We start from the raw sequence: 23980 nt of genomic DNA on the forward strand, positions 1-23980 counted from the left end.
TTTTTCGTACATTTTATTGTCTAGTCATAGCTTTTGAACTAACAACTCAGTGTGAAAATAAATGTGGATGCATAAATGGATAAAAACATATTTATGAAGAATAAAGCCTATTTTATTTAGTTCAGTTGGATCGCCTTGGAGCAGATAAGAGGAGGGGATACCGAGACTGGACAGTTATCCAAATGGATAGATGGAGAGAAAGTGTGCAGGGAACCGGATTTTTTTTTTTTGCACTGACACTTTAACTCTGGACTGTCACTTTATACACTCTATATACACCATACTGCACATGGACACTTTAAGGACAATCATGCAAACCATGCGCATTTATGTATATACATATATTTCTCACATATATTTTCATATTTTATATAGTTTTTATATGGTTTATACTTTTTATTTATCTACCTCCTTTTGGTTTTATTTTTATCCTTAATTCCATTCCGTTTATGCTAGAGTAAAGGACAGACCTAAAAAGCATTTCACTGCATGGCGTACTCTGTATGTATGTGTATTTGACAAATAAAATTTGATTTGATTTGTCTATACACACACAGTGTATGTGCATGTGCATATGTTGTGACTTGCGCTCTGATACGTGTTGTCGCCCTAAACCGTGGCACAGACCACGTGCACACGCCGAGTGAAGACATGCCCCTCTTCCACCAAAAAGAACCGGGTGCTGGTTCAGAGCTAGTGCTAGTGCTGGTTCAAAGTTGGTTCCACTGGCGAACCTTAAGTCTAGACCAGCGGCGTTTTGGTTCTACTTAAGAATAACAGCGTGCGAAGGTGCCGGTAATTATGGGCGCGTGACCGAGAGCCTATGAGAGCGCGTGCTGGTGGCCGCAGATTTGCTGATAAGGCGCCCGCGACGTTACATATTATTCATACATACATATTATTTTTAATATTTATATATGCTGCATTTCTCTTTCCTCAGAAAAAAACATGGGCGTCTCCATGCTTGTTTATTGTTAGTGACCAGCTAGTCAACTAGCTGTGAGGAGTATATAACGAGATATATAACGTGAATATAAAAAGTCTACACACCCCAGTTAAGATTCTATGATGTAAAAAAATCAGACCAAGATAAATCATTAAAGAATTTTTCCCACCTTTAATGTGACCTATAACCGGTGTAACTTAATAAAAAAAAAGTATTACAGCATTCAGTCTTTTTAGTATGAGTCCATCAGCATGAAACATCTTGAATTGTCAATATTCGCCCACTTTTCTTTATAAAAACACTCCAAATCTGTCAAACTGAGGGCATGTCGTGTGCACAGCCCTTGGATTCGGTGAGGCCGTTCTTTGGTTGATGCAGCAGTTCCTCTTCTTTAGCTTTCTAGCAGAAGCCTGAAGGTTTTGTGCCAACATTGACCGGTATTTGGAACTGTTCATATTTCCCTCTACCTTGACTAAGGTCCCAGTTTCAGCTAAGAAAAATAGCCCCAAATTATGCTGCTGCCACCAACATGCTTCACAATGGGTATGGTGTTCTTTTGGTGATGTGCAGTGTTGTTTTTGGAATACCGTGTTCCATGTTATATCTAATGCCTTGGAAATTCTTTTGTACCCTTCACCTGACTGATACCTTTTGAAATCCAATGACATCACTCTGATGCTTTGGAAGCTATCTGTAGACCTTTTATCCAGAGTACAAAAGTGCTTTTAAGTCTATACTACAATGAGCCTAAAACACTGTTCAAAGCCCTTTTTTTAATATACACACATACAACAAACAGGAGAGAAAGTGCTAGTTTCTACTAGAACAACTTTATTTGGGCTTAATCAGATTCACTTTAAATGATGGCAGGTGTGTACTGACTCCTATTTAACATGGGTTTGAATGTGATTGCTTAATTCTGAACACAGTTATAAGAGGGTGTGCACATTAATGCAACCAAACTATATTTTTTTTATTTTTTTTATTTCCCTTCCTAAAAAATTTCAGCTTGTTTTTTATTTGAGTTGTACAGGTTGTAGGTCACATTAAAGGTGGAAAAAGTTCGGAAATTATTTATCTTGGTCTCATTTTTTTACATCACAGAAACCTGGTATTTTAACAGTGGTATGTAGACTTACTGTTTATACCTCCTCAAGATGTCTATGTTGATTGATCGTAACAACATCTGAGGTCACAAGTTTACATTCACTGTGTAGAATCTACAAAATTGTAATAATAATTAATAATTAAAAAATAATGAATTAATTATTATAGTAAATCATTTCATATAACAGATATTAACATTTAGTCCAGAAGACACAATAATAACTGAATTTATAAAAAAAAATAAAAAAAAGTTTAAAAGTTTCCACATGCATGATTATTAATCCGGTATGCATTGTATGTATTACAAACCTTCTCTGATTGTGAGCTGCCATGTTGATTTGATGTCATTTGCTGAAACACAGGGTCAAGGACACGCCTGTACTTAAATAAATCTATCGATACTTTTCACTTAACATGTTACTTATAACCAGCTAGACAAATTGGTAAAGAATTATTATATAATATACGTAATAACAATTATTTTTCCACTCAGAAACTCATCTCTAACATTTCTTCTTATGTGATCAAATATAATTCTTATTTTCGTCACATTTAGTTATTTTCATAATCATATTTTTTAAAATGAGCTTCTCAATCTTTGGTAAAAAATAAAATTTGTCATTATAGGAAAATACATCAAAACATTTCTAATGCATCAAAAATCACTCAGTTCTCTGTTCTAACCCAAGGAGAGTTTTCACTCTATATTAAATGTGGGGGTGGCAATAATTTTGATAAAAGTGTTTGCAGGACAAAGAGATTTTTTAAAGAGTGTTTTTAAAGCTAAAGTAAAACTATACAACAATATAGGCTACATTTCCCTTTGTTATGTGTTATTATTGTATCTTTTTCCAATAATTCTAGACATCAAGGACAAAGAGGGTGATAGATGGATGATGTGGGATGTGGGATTCATTTTTAGTGAAACCTTCATAGCCATTGTGTCATTTCATATTTAGCTCAATCCTGGAACAGATTTTCAGGGGCCTCATTTATATCAGTGGTGCATACATTCAAACCTACGTGTGAAATGTGTGTACACAACTCTCCTCCTTTATAAATCCCAAACTGGTTAGATAAAGAAATGTTTGGCAGAAAATTGGACTTAAAGGGGTGGTAAAACACAATTTAACTTTTCTAACTTTAGCTAGCGTTTAATGTTCCTGTTTGAGCATAAACAACATCTGCAAAGTTACAACGTTCAAAGTTTTAAGCAAAGGGAGATATTTGCTTTTTTTTAAAGAAATCCATTTCTAAGGACTACAGCAAACGGCCGGTAGGGACTACACGACATTCCCCCAGGGTTGCTGATGTCTCTAAGCCCAATATTTACATAAACCCCTCCTCCGAGAATATTAAATAAGGGGGGACATGTACACCTAATAAAATAATATATATATTTTTTTAAATAAAAAAGGTTCTTGAATACACTTTTGTTAATAGACAAACACTTATTGTTGTAAATTAAACATCAACTATTATAATTAGTACAATTAAATAACAACGTATCTAAAAAGTATGAGACAACAACAACAAAAAAACATACCATTCTGAAACGTCGTTTAACAGCCGTTCTTGAACAGGTTCTGCTCGATCATCTTCACTAAAATTTTCTGGGTCCGATTCGGGCTCAAATTGGTATGGTTTTATTGATTATTCTAATACCACCAAAGCACAGACTACTGGTAAAGGTAAGGGGCGTGATGTTTCCGAAAGTAGAATCACAACACACTGGGCCAGCTAACCAATCTAAGCCCATTGCTATTTTTGAGGGACTGGCTTCATAGAACCCGGAATCCATCAGATCGTTTTACAAGGAGGGACAGAGCAGTGTAGAATAAAGGTAAAATATATGAAAAATAATGCAATTTTTTAAAAAAACGAAGCATGAACACATGTTACAGTGCACCCCACAAACACGATCATGCCTTCGAAAAAACGCGTTTTACCACCCCTTTAAATGTATGGAAATTGTAACAACTATACAAGTTATGTGATATCCAAAGTGTCTCTGAGGCCATCTAAGTGGCTGGCTGGAGAACAATGTTTAACTCTGTCCATTCCCTTGTAAACGAATGGAGACTGACTGAATTAACACAAAATCAAGCAAACTTTATTTGGAGGAGCTTGCAGTTTTTCAAAATTACTCAAGATTTTTCTCCAAATTTGGGACAAGATATCATATATATCATCAAAATATCAACACAACACACATTCAGCCAAATCCCTCATCATGGATTGAACACAAGTACAGCTCTCATAGAAAGTCATTACATAAGTACCTTTACTGGTAGTAGCTTATAAGAAGAATCCCGTTCTTGAAAATTGGCCAGTTATGTTGGGTTGAGCTAAATAGTTTACTGAGCCCAGGGTTTTTGTGATGACCATCTGCAATTTGTCAGTATTGGGAAACAAAATACTTTTATTGCTACACGAATGTAAGAAAAAAAAAAAGAGGTGTTTAAAAAATAGAGATTTGCATTAATGCCTGTGGGACGAAACAACAGGCAAATATCAGAGAGATCGGTAGAAAAATAGTTTACTAGCAATAAGCCATAGTTCAGCAATGGGCCACAGTTGCTTGGCTCAAGTAGTAGATAATCCAGTTACAAGCATTGATGGGATTTTCCCAGCAGTGTTGCAAAGGTGCTGTGTATCTTAAAACATCTTTGAATAGATTTTTCTCAAATGAAGGAATATGAAAAAAGGTTGCTTGATGTATAAATAAATAAATGAATAAATAAATGAATAAATAAATAAATAAATAAAAAAGGGGGCACGGTGGCTTAGTGGTTAGCACGTTTGCCTCACACCTCCATGGTTGGGGGTTCGATTCCCGCCTCCGCCTTGTGTGTGTGGAGTTTGCATGTTCTCCCCGTGCCTCGGGGGTTTCCTCCGGGTACTCTGGTTTCCTCCCCCAGTCCAAAGACATGCATGGTAGGTTGATTGGCATCTCTGGAAAATTGTCCATAGTGTGTGATTGCGTGAGTGATTGAGAGTGTGTGTGTGCCCTGTGATGGGTTGGCACTCCGTCCAGGGTGTATCCTGCCTTGATGCCCAATGACGCCTGACAGAGGCACAGGCTCCCCGTGACCCGAGGTAGTTCAGATAAGCGGTAGAAAATGAATGAACGAATGAATGAATAAATAAACAAACGTTTCAACATTTAGTCTAGGCACAATGATGATTAAAGTATGCGTTTCTCCTACAAACTCTAAGAGAAACAACCCTGAAGCAAAATTAACTTGTTAGCAGTGTCTAATTATCTACATACATTTACATTTTTTTTGCACACAAAATTATCAAAATAATCAAGGCACAGAAGTTTGAAATTTCTGGAAAGATCTCATATCAGAGGAGGTTTTCACAAGACAGATGCAGCCTGGAAACACAAAGCTTATGGTTATGTGGTGAGCCATATGAACTGTAGATTGTCAAAAGGCATACTGGAGATTTAAGGTTCCCCACTCTGATGAGACACTCTTAATTTTGGCACAAAGATCAACAGAAACCCAGAGAAGGTATGTTGTATGTTGTTATGTTCCCAGGTGTAAAAAACATTACTGTATTGATTTTCTATTAAAGGGACCTAGTGAAATGTCTACAACACTACAATATTTCACAATTTTCTGTTATCTAGTCTTGGCATTTGGCAGACGCCTTTATCCAGGACACCTTAGATTTTAATGTAGATTTTTAACTAATAAAATCAAATGAGGGTTGGGGGCCTTGCAAACAGGACCAGCAGTGGCAGCTTGGTCGACCTGGGATTCAAACTCACAACCTTCTAAGCAGTGATCGAACCACTAAGCTACCATATCCTCAATCGGTTTAACATTAGGTCTGCAAAATGTGTACAAAGGTAACAGGGGCATAGTTTGAGGTCAGAGTTTGGGTTGGCAAGATTTATTTCAGAGCTGACAGTCAGCACACGGTGCTTTCATAGTGCTACATCCCTGTTAGTATTCTACTGATACTTATAGTACTATAGAAGTGAGAACCAGATAGACCAGGTCATGAAAGAATACCTGTTTAATCTGATAATAATAGGGTGTGCTTAACCCCACCCCAGCCACAGTATATTTATTAATCTGATTCACTGAGTTTGTTCAACATGTTTCAGACCGTAAAACACAAATTGGAGACTAACAGACAAGTCACAGAGCATCATGAGCCTCAGCAGGTAGGTCCCAGTCCTTATCAAAAACTGTCAATGCCTTGATAGAAGGCCCTATGAAATATTTCTTCTACTTTTTTCCATATTTGCTAATGAAAATGTTACTGAGTTATTCAAAATCTAAACCTATTTTAAAAAAGCAGCATTTAATTGGCTGTAATTATTTTAAACACGAAATGAAGTCAAGTAAAGCAAACAAACTGACACATACTGTACTTTAAAACCATTGCAGAGAATCTCCGTTGTATACAGCAGCATTTCTTCTTAATTGAATACCTGGTCTTATTTGTCTTACTTTACAGATTTCTGTTGACTTCTTTCCTTTTTGTTTTCCTTTCTTTTTATTTCCGATTCTTGATAGTTCTTAAATGAGTATATGTGTCATACATCTTAAATTAAGAAATAAATTCATTTAATAAAAATGCAGTAATCTATAGAAATTATATGCTTTGAAGCTAATCAGCCTATGATTGCGTCTTCTCATGTATAATTTTAAAAAAACATGCCAAAGCACAAGTCGTCCCCCTTTTTCCCTGATATGACAGGATTTTCATGATTTATAAAAAAGAAATGAAGCCCGTTTTGTGTTATGTTACAGCAGTGTTTGTGTGTGTGTGTGCATTCTACAGATGCCTTCTGGAACCCACGGAGGTTAGAGAATTTATAAAGCAGTGTATGCTGGCAGTTGGCACTAAAGCCAGTCATGCCAGCAGTCTAGCAGATGTGCTGGTGGAGGGAGACTTGCGTGGCCATTACAGCCACGGACTCAACCGCATGGGTGTGTATGAAAATCCCATTCCATTATATATCATTTTGTGTCTTCATTAAGGTAAGAAACGAAAAAAAAAAGTTGATAGTTGGGAATTTTAAATCAGAAAAAAGTTCAATATTTTTACTTATACCTCAGAAATTCACCAACAATCTCAATTTCTTTATTTATTAAAGAATGACGCTTCAAACTTATTAAAGCATTAGTGAAGTTAGTTCATTACATACACAGTGTTGTAATGTAACGAAGTACAAATACTTCGTTACTGTACTTAAGTAGAAATTTCACGTATCGAGGCCGGCTCTACCCCTCAAATCAAAATTTTGAAATGTTGAGAAAGCACACGGTGGCTTAGTGGTTAGCACGTTCGCCTCACACCTCCAGGGTCGGGGTTCGATTCCCGCCTCCACCTTGTGTGTGTGGAGTTTGCATGTTCTCCCCGTGCCTCGGGGGTTTCCTCCGGGTACTCCGGTTTCCTCCCCTGGTCCAAAGACATGCATGGTAGGTTAATTGGCATCTCTGGAAAATTGTCCGTAGTGTGCGTGTGTGTGTGTGTGCCCTGTGATGGGTTGGCGCTACGTCCAGGGTGTATCCTGCCTTGATGCCCAATGACGCCTGAGATAGGCACAGGCTCCCTGTGACCCGAGGTAGTTCGGATAAGCGGTAGAAGATGAATGAATGAGAAAGCACATGTTAATATACTCACAAAATGAATATATTACAAGTTGATAAAATGATCTGCGGTGGCGGTGTCCTCCGAAAAAGGGACACTACACACAATACGGTATTATGTCTCTGTCCCTCCGCTGTGTGTATTCATTCACAGGCTGCAGCACGCACGCACACACACGCACACACTCCTCTTCTGAGCCTCACTCCTCGGTAAACATCCAATCACCGTCCGTCTGCAAATGAGTCAAGACGTAGCCTGACGTAGTGTCGTGTCGGATTTCAGCACGGTCACGGAGTTTTCAGTTACAACAAGCACAGCGATGAGTCCACGTCCGCTGAATTTGACAGACTGAAGACAAATTACCGTTGTCTGACAGACCCCTACGTACACCGCCCCACACTGTAGTTGATGTGTACACATGATGCCCCCTTCACATTTCTGACCCCCCCCCCCCCCCCCTCTAGAACCGGCCCTGTTCCGCTATATTTCCAATAAGCATCTTCGTTACTCGTTACTACAAAATAAAATCAGAAGAAATGTGTGCGACTGCAATAAGGGAGGTTTGACGAATCACTGCCGCATCATGGGCACACATGATCATCACCTTTTTTTAACTGCCATTTTGAGAGCGAACTTGACACAAATTGTTAACTCAAATGATCTTGCTCCTACTGGGAAACTGAGGTATTTTCATCCCACTCACATGCGTGTTTTACGAAAATACCGTATTGAACTCAAGCGAAGCGAACACACATTAAAAAGACACAAATACAAACTTCGATATGAACGTAAGAGCCGCATGAAACCGCGGGAGCCGCGGGCTGGCCACTCCTGTCGTAGGTGGCTTAGTGGTTAGCACGTTCGACTCACACCTCCAGGGTCGGGGTTCGATTCCCGCCTCCACTATGAAAACTACTCCGGTTTCCTCCCCCGGTCCAAAGACCATGCATGGTAGGTTGATTGGCATCTCTGGAAAATTGTCCATGTGATTGCATGAGAGTGAGTGTGCCCTGCAATGGGTTGGCACTCTGTCCAGGGTGTATCCTGTGTGAGGCCTGATGACGCCTGAGATAGGCACAGGCTCCCCGTGACCTGAGGTAGTTCGGATAAGCGGTAGAAGATGAAGGAATGAATGTTAATTTTCCAGTTTCTAAAACCTTTAAGGTATAGCTGTTCTCTCTATTTTACCTACAAAGTGCTAATACAAGAAAATATTGATAGTGATACAAAACTCTTTCAAGCTAAAAAAAAGTTAAAAATAGTTAGAAGAAATATGTTTACTAATTTTATATTTGGGATTTTATATTCTAACCTTATTTCCATTTGCTAAGATTCTTTTTGTTATGTAAATTGTTCCATTGAATCAACATCTGACTAATCATAATTAAGAATTTGAAAACAGCATTATTGTATTAAGTACAATGACTGTTGTACAATGTGGCTGAACTTGTTAGCCCAGTAGGCTTTAACATCAAAAAAAAAAAAAGCTTTTATAGTATTTTGTAGTACAAAGAAAAACAGAACTGATGAGATGAAACCTCTTGCAAATGTGTTTATGCACCAGATTTATATGTAAAGGAGACTCGGGCAGGAATCTGTGCGAAGGAGGGTGAGCCGGTGGTGGAAAAGGAGTCGGTGGCTACAGCACTTGTGAACGGGAAGAACCTCCTGGGTCCAGTTGTGGGAAACTTCTGCATGAGTTTAGCTCTGAAGAAAGCACAAGATGTGGGCATCGGCTGGGTCGTGGCTTACAGCAAGTCCAATACACCACACATTGTGAATTTAATTATTTACAGTGAAATCTGTCAGGATATACAGCATAGTTGCTGGAAATAAATTATAATTTGAGTGCTAGGAGCTAAAGGTTTGGAGGTAGCCTCTATAGTAATGGTATGTTTTCTTTAGATTTCTGAACTTCTTAACCAGCGATCATGATTAATCTTTCCCATGAATTTGAATTTAGCCATATTGAAAAATAATATATACTAGGGTTATAATGTTGTATAATCAGTATGAAATTTGGATTACCAAATCTGGAGCATCATGAGATAAGGTTTAAAAAGGTTTCTTGGATTTTTTATATAGTTATGTGATGTTTGACATCATACCCAAATTTAGGATGGCTACCCAAAACAGGAAGTCAGGCTATATCTAAACAAATGCTTGACTTTTAAATGTAATATACTTCTGATTCTCTGTCACTAAGGGTCACGAAGAGAAAGTGCTTGGCCCACTTCATTGCTGCTGGCAGCTATATTCTCTTTATGTTTCTTTGTTTTTCTTTTCTCTTTGTTCAGACTCCAACCATTTTGGCATTGCTGGCTATTATTCCATGCAAGCACTGAAACAGAACATGATTGTGAGTTGTACAGCAGTGTGTCTAGTTAATACTAGTGAGTGTAGGTTTGGTGGGCACCATGGCTTTAAAATAAAAATGTTTTTTTTAATTAAAATTTGTTTAATTAAAAAAAACATTTTATTGGGAGTTTTACAGCAAATAAAAAAAGCTAAAGTTTATTCATCTTATGATACAGCACAGCAAGCAAGGGATGACACTCACACTCACACACACACACACACACACACACGCACACATAAATAATTATATTATAAAGCCATTATGAGGGTGTCATCATCATGTTGTCCACCAAATACTGTACATAGCAGATGGTTTAATCTCCTAAAGGTAAATAAATTATGTTGTTGACTCCCATTTCTCTTTCGCTGTGCTTAGGGCATGTGCTACACTAATACTTCTCCTCTAGTGGTTCCTACACGAGGTAAAGAGGTTGGTATTCATCCCTTTACAGTCTTTAGACATCTCTTTATTTTAGTATCTGTAATAAATTGTCAAAACCACATATCCTTGACATGACATTGACTTCACATGTTAACACAACATTTGTGAGCTTTGAAATGGCAATGCACTAATTCAAATACAAATCCAATATCAGAGCTCAGATCCAATACTGATGTTCTCACTTAAAAAGAGCGGGGGAAACCACAATCCATTATTATTACGTTATTTTATTTATTGTTGGCTTCCACATTTCTTTAATCAATACTGGAATAATGTGTAACATGGTGCAGTTTTCAAAGTGGTCAGAGGTGGTGCTAATGGCCATCTTTCTCTTCTGTAGGTCCAAATTTTGAACCTATACATTAAATAATTATTGGTACTTTTTATTTTGATATAAAATGATTTTCATGTATTTTTTAATCTAACTATAGTTGTTTGAGCTATATCTCCTATTTCATTGTTAACTGTGTTCTATAGTGTCATAGTGTGTGTGTATGATTTCTCTCCCTCTCTGTATTTACCAGAACGACGTTGCCAGCACTTTGGGAGTGTCTGTTCTGTTGCCGACACACAGACTCGTTCAGTAAAATGGCAGCCAGATGGCGCTAATGTGCATTTCTGGATCAATCTTTCTTGAATAAAGCATCACCTGAAATGATGAAGTCAAGATTTCGACTGTAAAGTGAAGCAGGATTACAGTCACTAAAAAAAAAATAATTAAATAAATTTTATGTACAAAATTTTTCGTACATTTTATTGTCTAGTCATAGCTTTTGAACTAACAACTCAGTGTGAAAATAAATTTGGATGCATAAATGGATAAAAACATATTTATGAAGAATAAAGCCTATTTTATTTAGTTCAGTTGGATCGCCTTGGAGCAGATAAGAGGAGGGGATACCGAGACTGGACAGTTATCCAAATGGATAGATGGAGAGAAAGTGTGCAGGGAACCGGATTTTTTTTTTTGCACTGACACTTTAACTCTGGACTGTCACTTTATACACTCTATACACACCATACTGCACATGGACACTTTAAGGACAATCATGAAAACCATGCGCATTTATGTATATACATATATTTCTCACATATATTTTCATATTTTATATAGTTTTTATATGGTTTATACTTTTTATTTATCTACCTCCTTTTGGTTTTATTTTTATCCTTAATTCCATTCCGTTTATGCTAGAGTAAAGGACAGACCTAAAAAGCATTTCACTGCATGGCGTACTCTGTATGTATGTGTATGTGACAAATAAAATTTGATTTGATTTGTCTATACACACACAGTGTATGTGCATGTGCATATGTTGTGACTTGCGCTCTGATACGTGTTGTCGCCCTAAACCGTGGCACAGACCACGTGCACACGCCGAGTGAAGACATGCCCCTCTTCCACCAAAAAGAACCGGGTGCTGGTTCAGAGCTAGTGCTGGTGCTGGTTCAAAGTTGGTTCCACTGGCGAACCTTAAGTCTAGACCAGCGGCGTTTTGGTTCTACTTAAGAATAACAGCGTGCGAAGGTGCCGGTAATTATGGGCGCGTGACCGAGAGCCTATGAGAGCGCGTGCTGGTGGCCGCAGATTTGCTGATAAGGCGCCCGCGACGTTACATATTATTCATACATACATATTATTTTTAATATTTATATATGCTGCATTTCTCTTTCCTCAGAAAAAAACATGGGCGTCTCCATGCTTGTTTATTGTTAGTGACCAGCTAGTCAACTAGCTGTGAGGAGTATATAACGAGATATATAACGTGAATATAAAAAGTCTACACACCCCAGTTAAGATTCTATGATGTAAAAAAATCAGACCAAGATAAATCATTAAAGAATTTTTCCCACCTTTAATGTGACCTATAACCGGTGTAACTTAATAAAAAAAAAGTATTACAGCATTCAGTCTTTTTAGTATGAGTCCATCAGCATGAAACATCTTGAATTGTCAATATTCGCCCACTTTTCTTTATAAAAACACTCCAAATCTGTCAAACTGAGGGCATGTCGTGTGCACAGCCCTTGGATTCGGTGAGGCCGTTCTTTGGTTGATGCAGCAGTTCCTCTTCTTTAGCTTTCTAGCAGAAGCCTGAAGGTTTTGTGCCAACATTGACCGGTATTTGGAACTGTTCATATTTCCCTCTACCTTGACTAAGGTCCCAGTTCCAGCTAAGAAAAATAGCCCCAAATTATGCTGCTGCCACCAACATGCTTCACAATGGGTATGGTGTTCATTTGGTGATGTGCAGTGTTGTTTTTGGAATACCGTGTTCCATGTTATATCTAATGCCTTGGAAATTCTTTTGTACCCTTCACCTGACTGATACCTTTTGAAATCCAATGACATCACTCTGATGCTTTGGAAGCTATCTGTAGACCTTTTATCCAGAGTACAAAAGTGCTTTTAAGTCTATACTACAATGAGCCTAAAACACTGTTCAAAGCCCTTTTTTTTAATATACACACATACAACAAACAGGAGAGAAAGTGCTAGTTTCTACTAGAACAACTTTATTTGGGCTTAATCAGATTCACTTTAAATGATGGCAGGTGTGTACTGACTCCTATTTAACATGGGTTTGAATGTGATTGCTTAATTCTGAACACAGTTATAAGAGGGTGTGCACATTAATGCAACCAAACTATATTTTTTTTATTTTTTTTATTTCCCTTCCTAAAAAATTTCAGCTTGTTTTTTATTTGAGTTGTACAGGTTGTAGGTCACATTAAAGGTGGAAAAAGTTCGGAAATTATTTATCTTGGTCTCATTTTTTTACATCACAGAAACCTGGTATTTTAACAGTGGTATGTAGACTTACTGTTTATACCTCCTCAAGATGTCTATGTTGATTGATCGTAACAACATCTGAGGTCACAAGTTTACATTCACTGTGTAGAATCTACAAAATTGTAATAATAATTAATAATTAAAAAATAATGAATTAATTATTATAGTAAATCATTTCATATAACAGATATTAACATTTAGTCCAGAAGACACAATAATAACTGAATTTATAAAAAAAAATAAAAAAAAGTTTAAAAGTTTCCACATGCATGATTATTAATCCGGTATGCATTGTATGTATTACAAACCTTCTCTGATTGTGAGCTGCCATGTTGATTTGATGTCATTTGCTGAAACACAGGGTCAAGGACACGCCTGTACTTAAATAAATCTATCGATACTTTTCACTTAACATGTTACTTATAACCAGCTAGACAAATTGGTAAAGAATTATTATATAATATACGTAATAACAATTATTTTTCCACTCAGAAACTCATCTCTAACATTTCTTCTTATGTGATCAAATATAATTCTTATTTTCGTCACATTTAGTTATTTTCATAATCATATTTTTTAAAATGAGCTTCTCAATCTTTGGTAAAAAATAAAATTTGTCATTATAGGAAAATACATCAAAACATTTCTAATGCATCAAAAATCACTCAGTTCTCTGTTCTAACCCAAGGAGAGTTTTCACTCTATATTAAATGTGGGGGTGGCAATAATTTTGATAAAAGTGTTTGCAGGACAAAGAGATTTTTTAAAGAGTGTTTTTAAAGCTAAAGTAAAACTATACAACAATATAGGCTACATTTCCCTTTGTTATGTGTTATTATTGTATCTTTTTCCAATAATTCTAGACATCAAGGACAAAGAGGGTGATAGATGGATGATGTGGGATGTGGGATTCATTTTTAGTGAAACCTTCATAGCCATTGTGTCATTTCATATTTAGCTCAATCCTGGAACAGATTTTCAGGGGCCTCATTTATATCAGTGGTGCATACATTCAAACCTACGTGTGAAATGTGTGTACACAACTCTCCTCCTTTATAAATCCCAAACTGGTTAGATAAAGAAATGTTTGGCAGAAAATTGGACTTAAAGGGGTGGTAAAACACAATTTAACTTTTCTAACTTTAGCTAGCGTTTAATGTTCCTGTTTGAGCATAAACAACATCTGCAAAGTTACAACGTTCAAAGTTTTAAGCAAAGGGAGATATTTGCTTTTTTTTAAAGAAATCCATTTCTAAGGACTACAGCAAACGGCCGGTAGGGACTACACGACATTCCCCCAGGGTTGCTGATGTCTCTAAGCCCAATATTTACATAAACCCCTCCTCCGAGAATATTAAATAAGGGGGGACATGTACACCTAATAAAATAATATATATATTTTTTTAAATAAAAAAGGTTCTTGAATACACTTTTGTTAATAGACAAACACTTATTGTTGTAAATTAAACATCAACTATTATAATTAGTACAATTAAATAACAACGTATCTAAAAAGTATGAGACAACAACAACAAAAAAACATACCATTCTGAAACGTCGTTTAACAGCCGTTCTTGAACAGGTTCTGCTCGATCATCTTCACTAAAATTTTCTGGGTCCGATTCGGGCTCAAATTGGTATGGTTTTATTGATTATTCTAATACCACCAAAGCACAGACTACTGGTAAAGGTAAGGGGCGTGATGTTTCCGAAAGTAGAATCACAACACACTGGGCCAGCTAACCAATCTAAGCCCATTGCTATTTTTGAGGGACTGGCTTCATAGAACCCGGAATCCATCAGATCGTTTTACAAGGAGGGACAGAGCAGTGTAGAATAAAGGTAAAATATATGAAAAATAATGCAATTTTTTAAAAAAACGAAGCATGAACACATGTTACAGTGCACCCCACAAACACGATCATGCCTTCGAAAAAACGCGTTTTACCACCCCTTTAAATGTATGGAAATTGTAACAACTATACAAGTTATGTGATATCCAAAGTGTCTCTGAGGCCATCTAAGTGGCTGGCTGGAGAACAATGTTTAACTCTGTCCATTCCCTTGTAAACGAATGGAGACTGACTGAATTAACACAAAATCAAGCAAACTTTATTTGGAGGAGCTTGCAGTTTTTCAAAATTACTCAAGATTTTTCTCCAAATTTGGGACAAGATATCATATATATCATCAAAATATCAACACAACACACATTCAGCCAAATCCCTCATCATGGATTGAACACAAGTACAGCTCTCATAGAAAGTCATTACATAAGTACCTTTACTGGTAGTAGCTTATAAGAAGAATCCCGTTCTTGAAAATTGGCCAGTTATGTTGGGTTGAGCTAAATAGTTTACTGAGCCCAGGGTTTTTGTGATGACCATCTGCAATTTGTCAGTATTGGGAAACAAAATACTTTTATTGCTACACGAATGTAAGAAAAAAAAAAAGAGGTGTTTAAAAAATAGAGATTTGCATTAATGCCTGTGGGACGAAACAACAGGCAAATATCAGAGAGATCGGTAGAAAAATAGTTTACTAGCAATAAGCCATAGTTCAGCAATGGGCCACAGTTGCTTGGCTCAAGTAGTAGATAATCCAGTTACAAGCATTGATGGGATTTTCCCAGCAGTGTTGCAAAGGTGCTGTGTATCTTAAAACATCTTTGAATAGATTTTTCTCAAATGAAGGAATATGAAAAAAGGTTGCTTGATGTATAAATAAATAAATGAATAAATAAATGAATAAATAAATAAATAAATAAAAAAGGGGGCACGGTGGCTTAGTGGTTAGCACGTTTGCCTCACACCTCCATGGTTGGGGGTTCGATTCCCGCCTCCGCCTTGTGTGTGTGGAGTTTGCATGTTCTCCCCGTGCCTCGGGGGTTTCCTCCGGGTACTCTGGTTTCCTCCCCCAGTCCAAAGACATGCATGGTAGGTTGATTGGCATCTCTGGAAAATTGTCCATAGTGTGTGATTGCGTGAGTGATTGAGAGTGTGTGTGTGCCCTGTGATGGGTTGGCACTCCGTCCAGGGTGTATCCTGCCTTGATGCCCAATGACGCCTGACAGAGGCACAGGCTCCCCGTGACCCGAGGTAGTTCAGATAAGCGGTAGAAAATGAATGAACGAATGAATGAATAAATAAACAAACGTTTCAACATTTAGTCTAGGCACAATGATGATTAAAGTATGCGTTTCTCCTACAAACTCTAAGAGAAACAACCCTGAAGCAAAATTAACTTGTTAGCAGTGTCTAATTATCTACATACATTTACATTTTTTTTGCACACAAAATTATCAAAATAATCAAGGCACAGAAGTTTGAAATTTCTGGAAAGATCTCATATCAGAGGAGGTTTTCACAAGACAGATGCAGCCTGGAAACACAAAGCTTATGGTTATGTGGTGAGCCATATGAACTGTAGATTGTCAAAAGGCATACTGGAGATTTAAGGTTCCCCACTCTGATGAGACACTCTTAATTTTGGCACAAAGATCAACAGAAACCCAGAGAAGGTATGTTGTATGTTGTTATGTTCCCAGGTGTAAAAAACATTACTGTATTGATTTTCTATTAAAGGGACCTAGTGAAATGTCTACAACACTACAATATTTCACAATTTTCTGTTATCTAGTCTTGGCATTTGGCAGACGCCTTTATCCAGGACACCTTAGATTTTAATGTAGATTTTTAACTAATTAAATCAAATGAGGGTTGGGGGCCTTGCAAACAGGACCAGCAGTGGCAGCTTGGTCGACCTGGGATTCAAACTCACAACCTTCTAAGCAGTGATCGAACCACTAAGCTACCATATCCTCAATCGGTTTAACATTAGGTCTGCAAAATGTGTACAAAGGTAACAGGGGCATAGTTTGAGGTCAGAGTTTGGGTTGGCAAGATTTATTTCAGAGCTGACAGTCAGCACACGGTGCTTTCATAGTGCTACATCCCTGTTAGTATTCTACTGATACTTATAGTACTATAGAAGTGAGAACCAGATAGACCAGGTCATGAAAGAATACCTGTTTAATCTGATAATAATAGGGTGTGCTTAACCCCACCCCAGCCACAGTATATTTATTAATCTGATTCACTGAGTTTGTTCAACATGTTTCAGACCGTAAAACACAAATTGGAGACTAACAGACAAGTCACAGAGCATCATGAGCCTCAGCAGGTAGGTCCCAGTCCTTATCAAAAACTGTCAATGCCTTGATAGAAGGCCCTATGAAATATTTCTTCTACTTTTTTCCATATTTGCTAATGAAAATGTTACTGAGTTATTCAAAATCTAAACCTATTTTAAAAAAGCAGCATTTAATTGGCTGTAATTATTTTAAACACGAAATGAAGTCAAGTAAAGCAAACAAACTGACACATACTGTACTTTAAAACCATTGCAGAGAATCTCCGTTGTATACAGCAGCATTTCTTCTTAATTGAATACCTGGTCTTATTTGTCTTACTTTACAGATTTCTGTTGACTTCTTTCCTTTTTGTTTTCCTTTCTTTTTATTTCCGATTCTTGATAGTTCTTAAATGAGTATATGTGTCATACATCTTAAATTAAGAAATAAATTCATTTAATAAAAATGCAGTAATCTATAGAAATTATATGCTTTGAAGCTAATCAGCCTATGATTGCGTCTTCTCATGTATAATTTTAAAAAAACATGCCAAAGCACAAGTCGTCCCCCTTTTTCCCTGATATGACAGGATTTTCATGATTTATAAAAAAGAAATGAAGCCCGTTTTGTGTTATGTTACAGCAGTGTTTGTGTGTGTGTGTGCATTCTACAGATGCCTTCTGGAACCCACGGAGGTTAGAGAATTTATAAAGCAGTGTATGCTGGCAGTTGGCACTAAAGCCAGTCATGCCAGCAGTCTAGCAGATGTGCTGGTGGAGGGAGACTTGCGTGGCCATTACAGCCACGGACTCAACCGCATGGGTGTGTATGAAAATCCCATTCCATTATATATCATTTTGTGTCTTCATTAAGGTAAGAAACGAAAAAAAAAAGTTGATAGTTGGGAATTTTAAATCAGAAAAAAGTTCAATATTTTTACTTATACCTCAGAAATTCACCAACAATCTCAATTTCTTTATTTATTAAAGAATGACGCTTCAAACTTATTAAAGCATTAGTGAAGTTAGTTCATTACATACACAGTGTTGTAATGTAACGAAGTACAAATACTTCGTTACTGTACTTAAGTAGAAATTTCACGTATCGAGGCCGGCTCTACCCCTCAAATCAAAATTTTGAAATGTTGAGAAAGCACATGGGGGCACGGTGGCTTAGTGGTTAGCACGTTCGCCTCACACCTCCAGGGTCGGGGTTCGATTCCCGCCTCCACCTTGTGTGTGTGGAGTTTGCATGTTCTCCCCGTGCCTCGGGGGTTTCCTCCGGGTACTCCGGTTTCCTCCCCTGGTCCAAAGACATGCATGGTAGGTTGATTGGCATCTCTGGAAAATTGTCCGTAGTGTGCGTGCGTGCGTGCGTGCGTGCGCGTGCGTGCGTGCGCGTGCGCGTGCGTGCGCGTGCGTGCGCGTGCGTGCGCGCGTCCTGTGATTGGTTGGCACTCCGTCCAGGGTGTATCCTGCCTTGATGCCCAATGACGCCTGAGATAGGCACAGGCTCCCCGTGACCCGAGGTAGTTCGGATAAGCGGTAGAAGATGAATGAATGAATGAATGAGAAAGCACATGTTAATATACTCACAAAATGAATATATTACAAGTTGATAAAATGATCTGCGGTAGCGGTGTCCTCCGAAAAAGGGACACTACACACAATACGGTATTATGTCTCTGTCCCTCCGCTGTGTGTATTCATTCACAGGCTGCAGCACGCACGCACGCACACACACGCACACACTCCTCTTCTGAGCCCTCGGTAAACATCCAATCACCGTCCGTCTGCAAATGAGTCAAGACGTAGCCTGACGTAGTGTCGTGTCGGATTTCAGCACGGTCACGGAGTTTTCAGTTACAACAAGCACAGCGATGAGTCCACGTCCGCTGAATTTGACAGACTGAAGACAAATTACCGTTGTCTGACAGACCCCTACGTACACCGCCCCACACTGTAGTTGATGTGTACACATGATGCCCCCTTCACATTTCTGACCCCAACCCCCCCCCCCCCCCCTCCGCTATATTTCCAATAAGCATCTTCGTTACTCGTTACTACAAAATAAAATCAGAAGAAATGTGTGCGACTGCAATAAGGGAGGTTTGACGAATCACTGCCGCATCATGGGCACACATGATCATCACCTTTTTTTAACTGCCATTTTGAGAGCGAACTTGACACAAATTGTTAACTCAAATGATCTTGCTCCTACTGGGAAACTGAGGTATTTTCATCCCACTCACATGCGTGTTTTACGAAAATACCGTATTGAACTCAAGCGAAGCGAACACACATTAAAAAGACACAAATACAAACTTCGATATGAACGTAAGAGCCGCATGAAACCGCGGGAGCCGCGGGCTGGCCACTCCTGTCGTAGGTGGCTTAGTGGTTAGCACGTTCGACTCACACCTCCAGGGTCGGGGTTCGATTCCCGCCTCCACTATGAAAACTACTCCGGTTTCCTCCCCCGGTCCAAAGACCATGCATGGTAGGTTGATTGGCATCTCTGGAAAATTGTCCATGTGATTGCATGAGAGTGAGTGTGCCCTGCAATGGGTTGGCACTCTGTCCAGGGTGTATCCTGTGTGAGGCCTGATGACGCCTGAGATAGGCACAGGCTCCCCGTGACCTGAGGTAGTTCGGATAAGCGGTAGAAGATGAAGGAATGAATGTTAATTTTCCAGTTTCTAAAACCTTTAAGGTATAGCTGTTCTCTCTATTTTACCTACAAAGTGCTAATACAAGAAAATATTGAAAGTGATACAAAACTCTTTCAAGCTAAAAAAAAAGTTAAAAATAGTTAGAAGAAATATGTTTACTAATTTTATATTTGGGATTTTATATTCTAACCTTATTTCCATTTGCTAAGATTCTTTTTGTTATGTAAATTGTTCCATTGAATCAACATCTGACTAATCATAATTAAGAATTTGAAAACAGCATTATTGTATTAAGTACAATGACTGTTGTACAATGTGGCTGAACTTGTTAGCCCAGTAGGCTTTAACATCAAAAAAAAAAAAAGCTTTTATAGTATTTTGTAGTACAAAGAAAAACAGAACTGATGAGATGAAACCTCTTGCAAATGTGTTTATGCACCAGATTTATATGTAAAGGAGACTCGGGCAGGAATCTGTGCGAAGGAGGGTGAGCCGGTGGTGGAAAAGGAGTCGGTGGCTACAGCACTTGTGAACGGGAAGAACCTCCTGGGTCCAGTTGTGGGAAACTTCTGCATGAGTTTAGCTCTGAAGAAAGCACAAGATGTGGGCATCGGCTGGGTCGTGGCTTACAGCAAGTCCAATACACCACACATTGTGAATTTAATTATTTACAGTGAAATCTGTCAGGATATACAGCATAGTTGCTGGAAATAAATTATAATTTGAGTGCTAGGAGCTAAAGGTTTGGAGGTAGCCTCTATAGTAATGGTATGTTTTCTTTAGATTTCTGAACTTCTTAACCAGCGATCATGATTAATCTTTCCCATGAATTTGAATTTAGCCATATTGAAAAATAATATATACTAGGGTTATAATGTTGTATAATCAGCATGAAATTTGGATTACCAAATCTGGAGCATCATGAGATAAGGTTTAAAAAGGTTTCTTGGATTTTTTATATAGTTATGTGATGTTTGACATCATACCCAAATTTAGGATGGCTACCCAAAACAGGAAGTCAGGCTATATATAAACAAATGCTTGACTTTATATGTAATATACTTCTGATTCTCTGTCACTAAGGGTCACGAAGAGAAAGTGCTTGGCCCACTTCATTGCTGCTGGCAGCTATATTCTCTTTATGTTTCTTTGTTTTTCTTTTCTCTTTGTTCAGACTCCAACCATTTTGGCATTGCTGGCTATTATTCCATGCAAGCACTGAAACAGAACATGATTGTGAGTTGTACAGCAGTGTGTCTAGTTAATACTAGTGAGTGTAGGTTTGGTGGGCACCATGGCTTTAAAATAAAAATGTTTTTTTTAATTAAAATTTGTTTAATTAAAAAAAACATTTTATTGGGAGTTTTACAGCAAATAAAAAAAGCTAAAGTTTATTCATCTTATGATACAGCACAGCAAGCAAGGGATGACACTCACACTCACACACACACACACACACACACACACACACACGCACACATAAATAATTATATTATAAAGCCATTATGAGGGTGTCATCATCATGTTGTCCACCAAATACTGTACATAGCAGATGGTTTAATCTCCTAAAGGTAAATAAATTATGTTGTTGACTCCCATTTCTCTTTCGCTGTGCTTAGGGCATGTGCTACACTAATACTTCTCCTCTAGTGGTTCCTACACGAGGTAAAGAGGTTGGTATTCATCCCTTTACAGTCTTTAGACATCTCTTTATTTTAGTATCTGTAATAAAGTGTCAAAACCACACAGCCTTGACATGACATTGACTTGACATGTTAACACAACATTTGTGAGCTTTGAAATGGCAATGCACTAATTCAAATACAAATCCAATATCAGAGCTCAGATCCAATACTGATGTTCTCACTTAAAAAGAGCGGGGGAAACCACAATCCATTATTATTACGTTATTTTATTTATTGTTGGCTTCCACATTTCTTTAATCAATACTGGAATAATGTGTAACATGGTGCAGTTTTCAAAGTGGTCAGAGGTGGTGCTAATGGCCATCTTCCTCTTCTTCTCCTACTCTGAGATAGGCACTAGGCCATTTGAAAAGTACAGTTTAGGGAAAATTTTGGCCTCTGCAGTAACCAGTAGTACAGGATAACCGTTTATCTGCTGCTGTTGCTCACCATGGAGGTGACCCTGTCTATATAACTACCCGCCAATACTGAATCCATGTTGTGCAGAAGTATTCTGGAAAGCAGGAGATACAGATACAGATGCAGATTCAGATACATAAAAGCTTTATTCAGACAGCCTATGACCATACCCATATTGTGAGACAAAGACAAAGTCAAAAAGGAGAAAATCTGCAAGGCATCTAAGATCAGAAACCAGAGACACTCTGACAATAACGCTTGGTAACAACTTGTAAGAAATACAGAGCGTATACTTCAAAATGTATACAGTTTTTTTGATTGTATAGTTGAGTCCTTGTACAATACTGTGGTGTGTAATAAGTTAAGATGATTATTAGCCAGGTGAGAAGGGAAATGAAGTCCTTGAAGCATCATGGGGATATAGGTAGTGTAGTTAGATGCTCTGGTATACTAGATGCTCTGGTATACTCTGGTATGAAGCATAATAAAAAAATACACAGAGTATCGTAAATAAATATACAATACACACTAACAAAACACTGCATAACCGGACAGGAGAGGACATACTGATCAGACTGCAAATATGTGCAAATATTGAGAAAAGCTGAGCACTACTTTATGACAAATTATATTTGTGTGTTGTCTGTGAAGTGCACATTGGGGACAAACCCTATTAGTGTAGCAGCTCCTGCTAAGGATGGAGACAGCTTTGAGCTGGACATGGCAACCTCAGCTGTTGCTCTCGGAAAGGTAGGCACAAACATACGTTCACACAACTAAACAGAAAAGATCTGAAGAAAAATAGTAAACTCTCTTCTTACAGAGAAATTCTTTTCTCTCTTTCTATCATTCTCTCTCTCTCTCTCTCTCTCTCTCTCTCTCTCTCTCTCTCTCTCTCTCTCTCTCTCTCTCTCTCTCTCTCTCTCTCTCTCTCTCTCCCTCTCCCTCAGGTGGAGCTTCATGCACGTAATGGCCACTCTATCCCTGAAGGTTGGGGGTGTGATGCCAGTGGCGTTCCCAGTTCAGACCCTAAGGCAGTGCTATCCGGAGGAGGCCTGGTACCTGTGGGTGGCAGTGAGACAACAGGTCTCTATTTTAGACTTGTCCCACCACCATCTTGCCCCATGAGCCTCTAGTCATTAGATTCATCCCTGTCATTACTGCAGTAATACAGTAAACCAAGTTCAGATATATGGTGACGTTTTCTGTGAAAAGGTGTTTATTTAACCTATATGGAAGTAGTCTCAGCTCTCAGCACTGTGTAACAATACGTTTGTTCACTGGATAAAGACTTGAATCTTTGAGGTTGTAAAAGTGAGTCTGCTTTGCTTTGAGGTGTATCGCACCACCAAGCTACTTTCTTTTCCTGATATTTCCATTCAGATGAGTTAAACAACTTAGAAACTGATGCTTTTGGTGGTAGACCACCAATTTACAAATATAGGCTAAGCTTTGGTGATTGACTTATCCAGTTGAAAAACTTCCACTTTTCTCCCTGAAGACAATTCCTGTCAATTAACCAAAAAGAACCAAATCTCTGGAGCATTTGTGGCTCATCTCTGTATTTCGTTGTTAAGGCTTTCTGCTTCTTATTAGTGAAGAACCTATTTGCATCTTCTGTTCTTAAAGTCTTCTTCAAACTATGGATCATGGCACCTACACTCCTGCCCTGTGGAGGTTGTTGGTGATGTTACTGGTTATTGATTTTGCATGTTTCTTCACAGCAGACTTGGATCTTTTTGTCATTGACTTCTATTGTTTTCCTTGTCCTACCTATTCACTAGTTGGTTGTAGGTACACCAGTGA

At 38.1% G+C, this 23980-nt stretch overlaps 2 protein-coding genes across 2 annotated transcripts in view; both read left to right on the plus strand.

The window, feature by feature from the left end:
• Positions 1-5438: 5438 nt before the first annotated feature.
• On the plus strand, positions 5439-11252 carry LOC132857155 (ureidoglycolate dehydrogenase (NAD(+))-like). Its single transcript, XM_060887147.1, has 7 exons — positions 5439-5574; positions 6177-6236; positions 6860-7008; positions 9237-9425; positions 9970-10031; positions 10407-10460; positions 10997-11252. Exons 2-7 carry the CDS (start codon positions 6223-6225, stop codon positions 11057-11059), a joined length of 531 nt encoding a protein of 176 aa, XP_060743130.1. The 5' UTR covers positions 5439-5574; positions 6177-6222; the 3' UTR covers positions 11060-11252.
• Positions 11253-16650: 5398 nt separating this feature from the next.
• Positions 16651-23980, plus strand: part of LOC132857074 (uncharacterized oxidoreductase YjmC-like) — a 9450-nt gene continuing 2120 nt past the window's right edge. Inside the window, exons 1-8 of the mRNA XM_060887044.1 lie at positions 16651-16786; positions 17389-17448; positions 18072-18220; positions 20512-20700; positions 21244-21305; positions 21689-21742; positions 22826-22924; positions 23125-23260. Of these exons, the coding sequence (XP_060743027.1) occupies positions 17435-17448; positions 18072-18220; positions 20512-20700; positions 21244-21305; positions 21689-21742; positions 22826-22924; positions 23125-23260 (703 nt within the window). The 5' untranslated portion in view covers positions 16651-16786; positions 17389-17434. The remainder of the gene's footprint in view (positions 16787-17388; positions 17449-18071; positions 18221-20511; positions 20701-21243; positions 21306-21688; positions 21743-22825; positions 22925-23124; positions 23261-23980) is intronic.

This window comes from Tachysurus vachellii, chromosome 14 (assembly GCF_030014155.1).
Source record: "Tachysurus vachellii isolate PV-2020 chromosome 14, HZAU_Pvac_v1, whole genome shotgun sequence".
Classification (NCBI taxonomy): domain Eukaryota; kingdom Metazoa; phylum Chordata; class Actinopteri; order Siluriformes; family Bagridae; genus Tachysurus; species Tachysurus vachellii.

Coding starts and splice junctions, on each gene's coding strand:
- LOC132857155 (XM_060887147.1), top strand. Junction 10,032..10,406: donor CACTGAAACAGAACATGATT/GTGAGTTGTACA, acceptor CGCTGTGCTTAG/GGCATGTGCTACACTAATAC. Junction 10,461..10,996: donor TTCCTACACGAGGTAAAGAG/GTTGGTATTCAT, acceptor TGTATTTACCAG/AACGACGTTGCCAGCACTTT.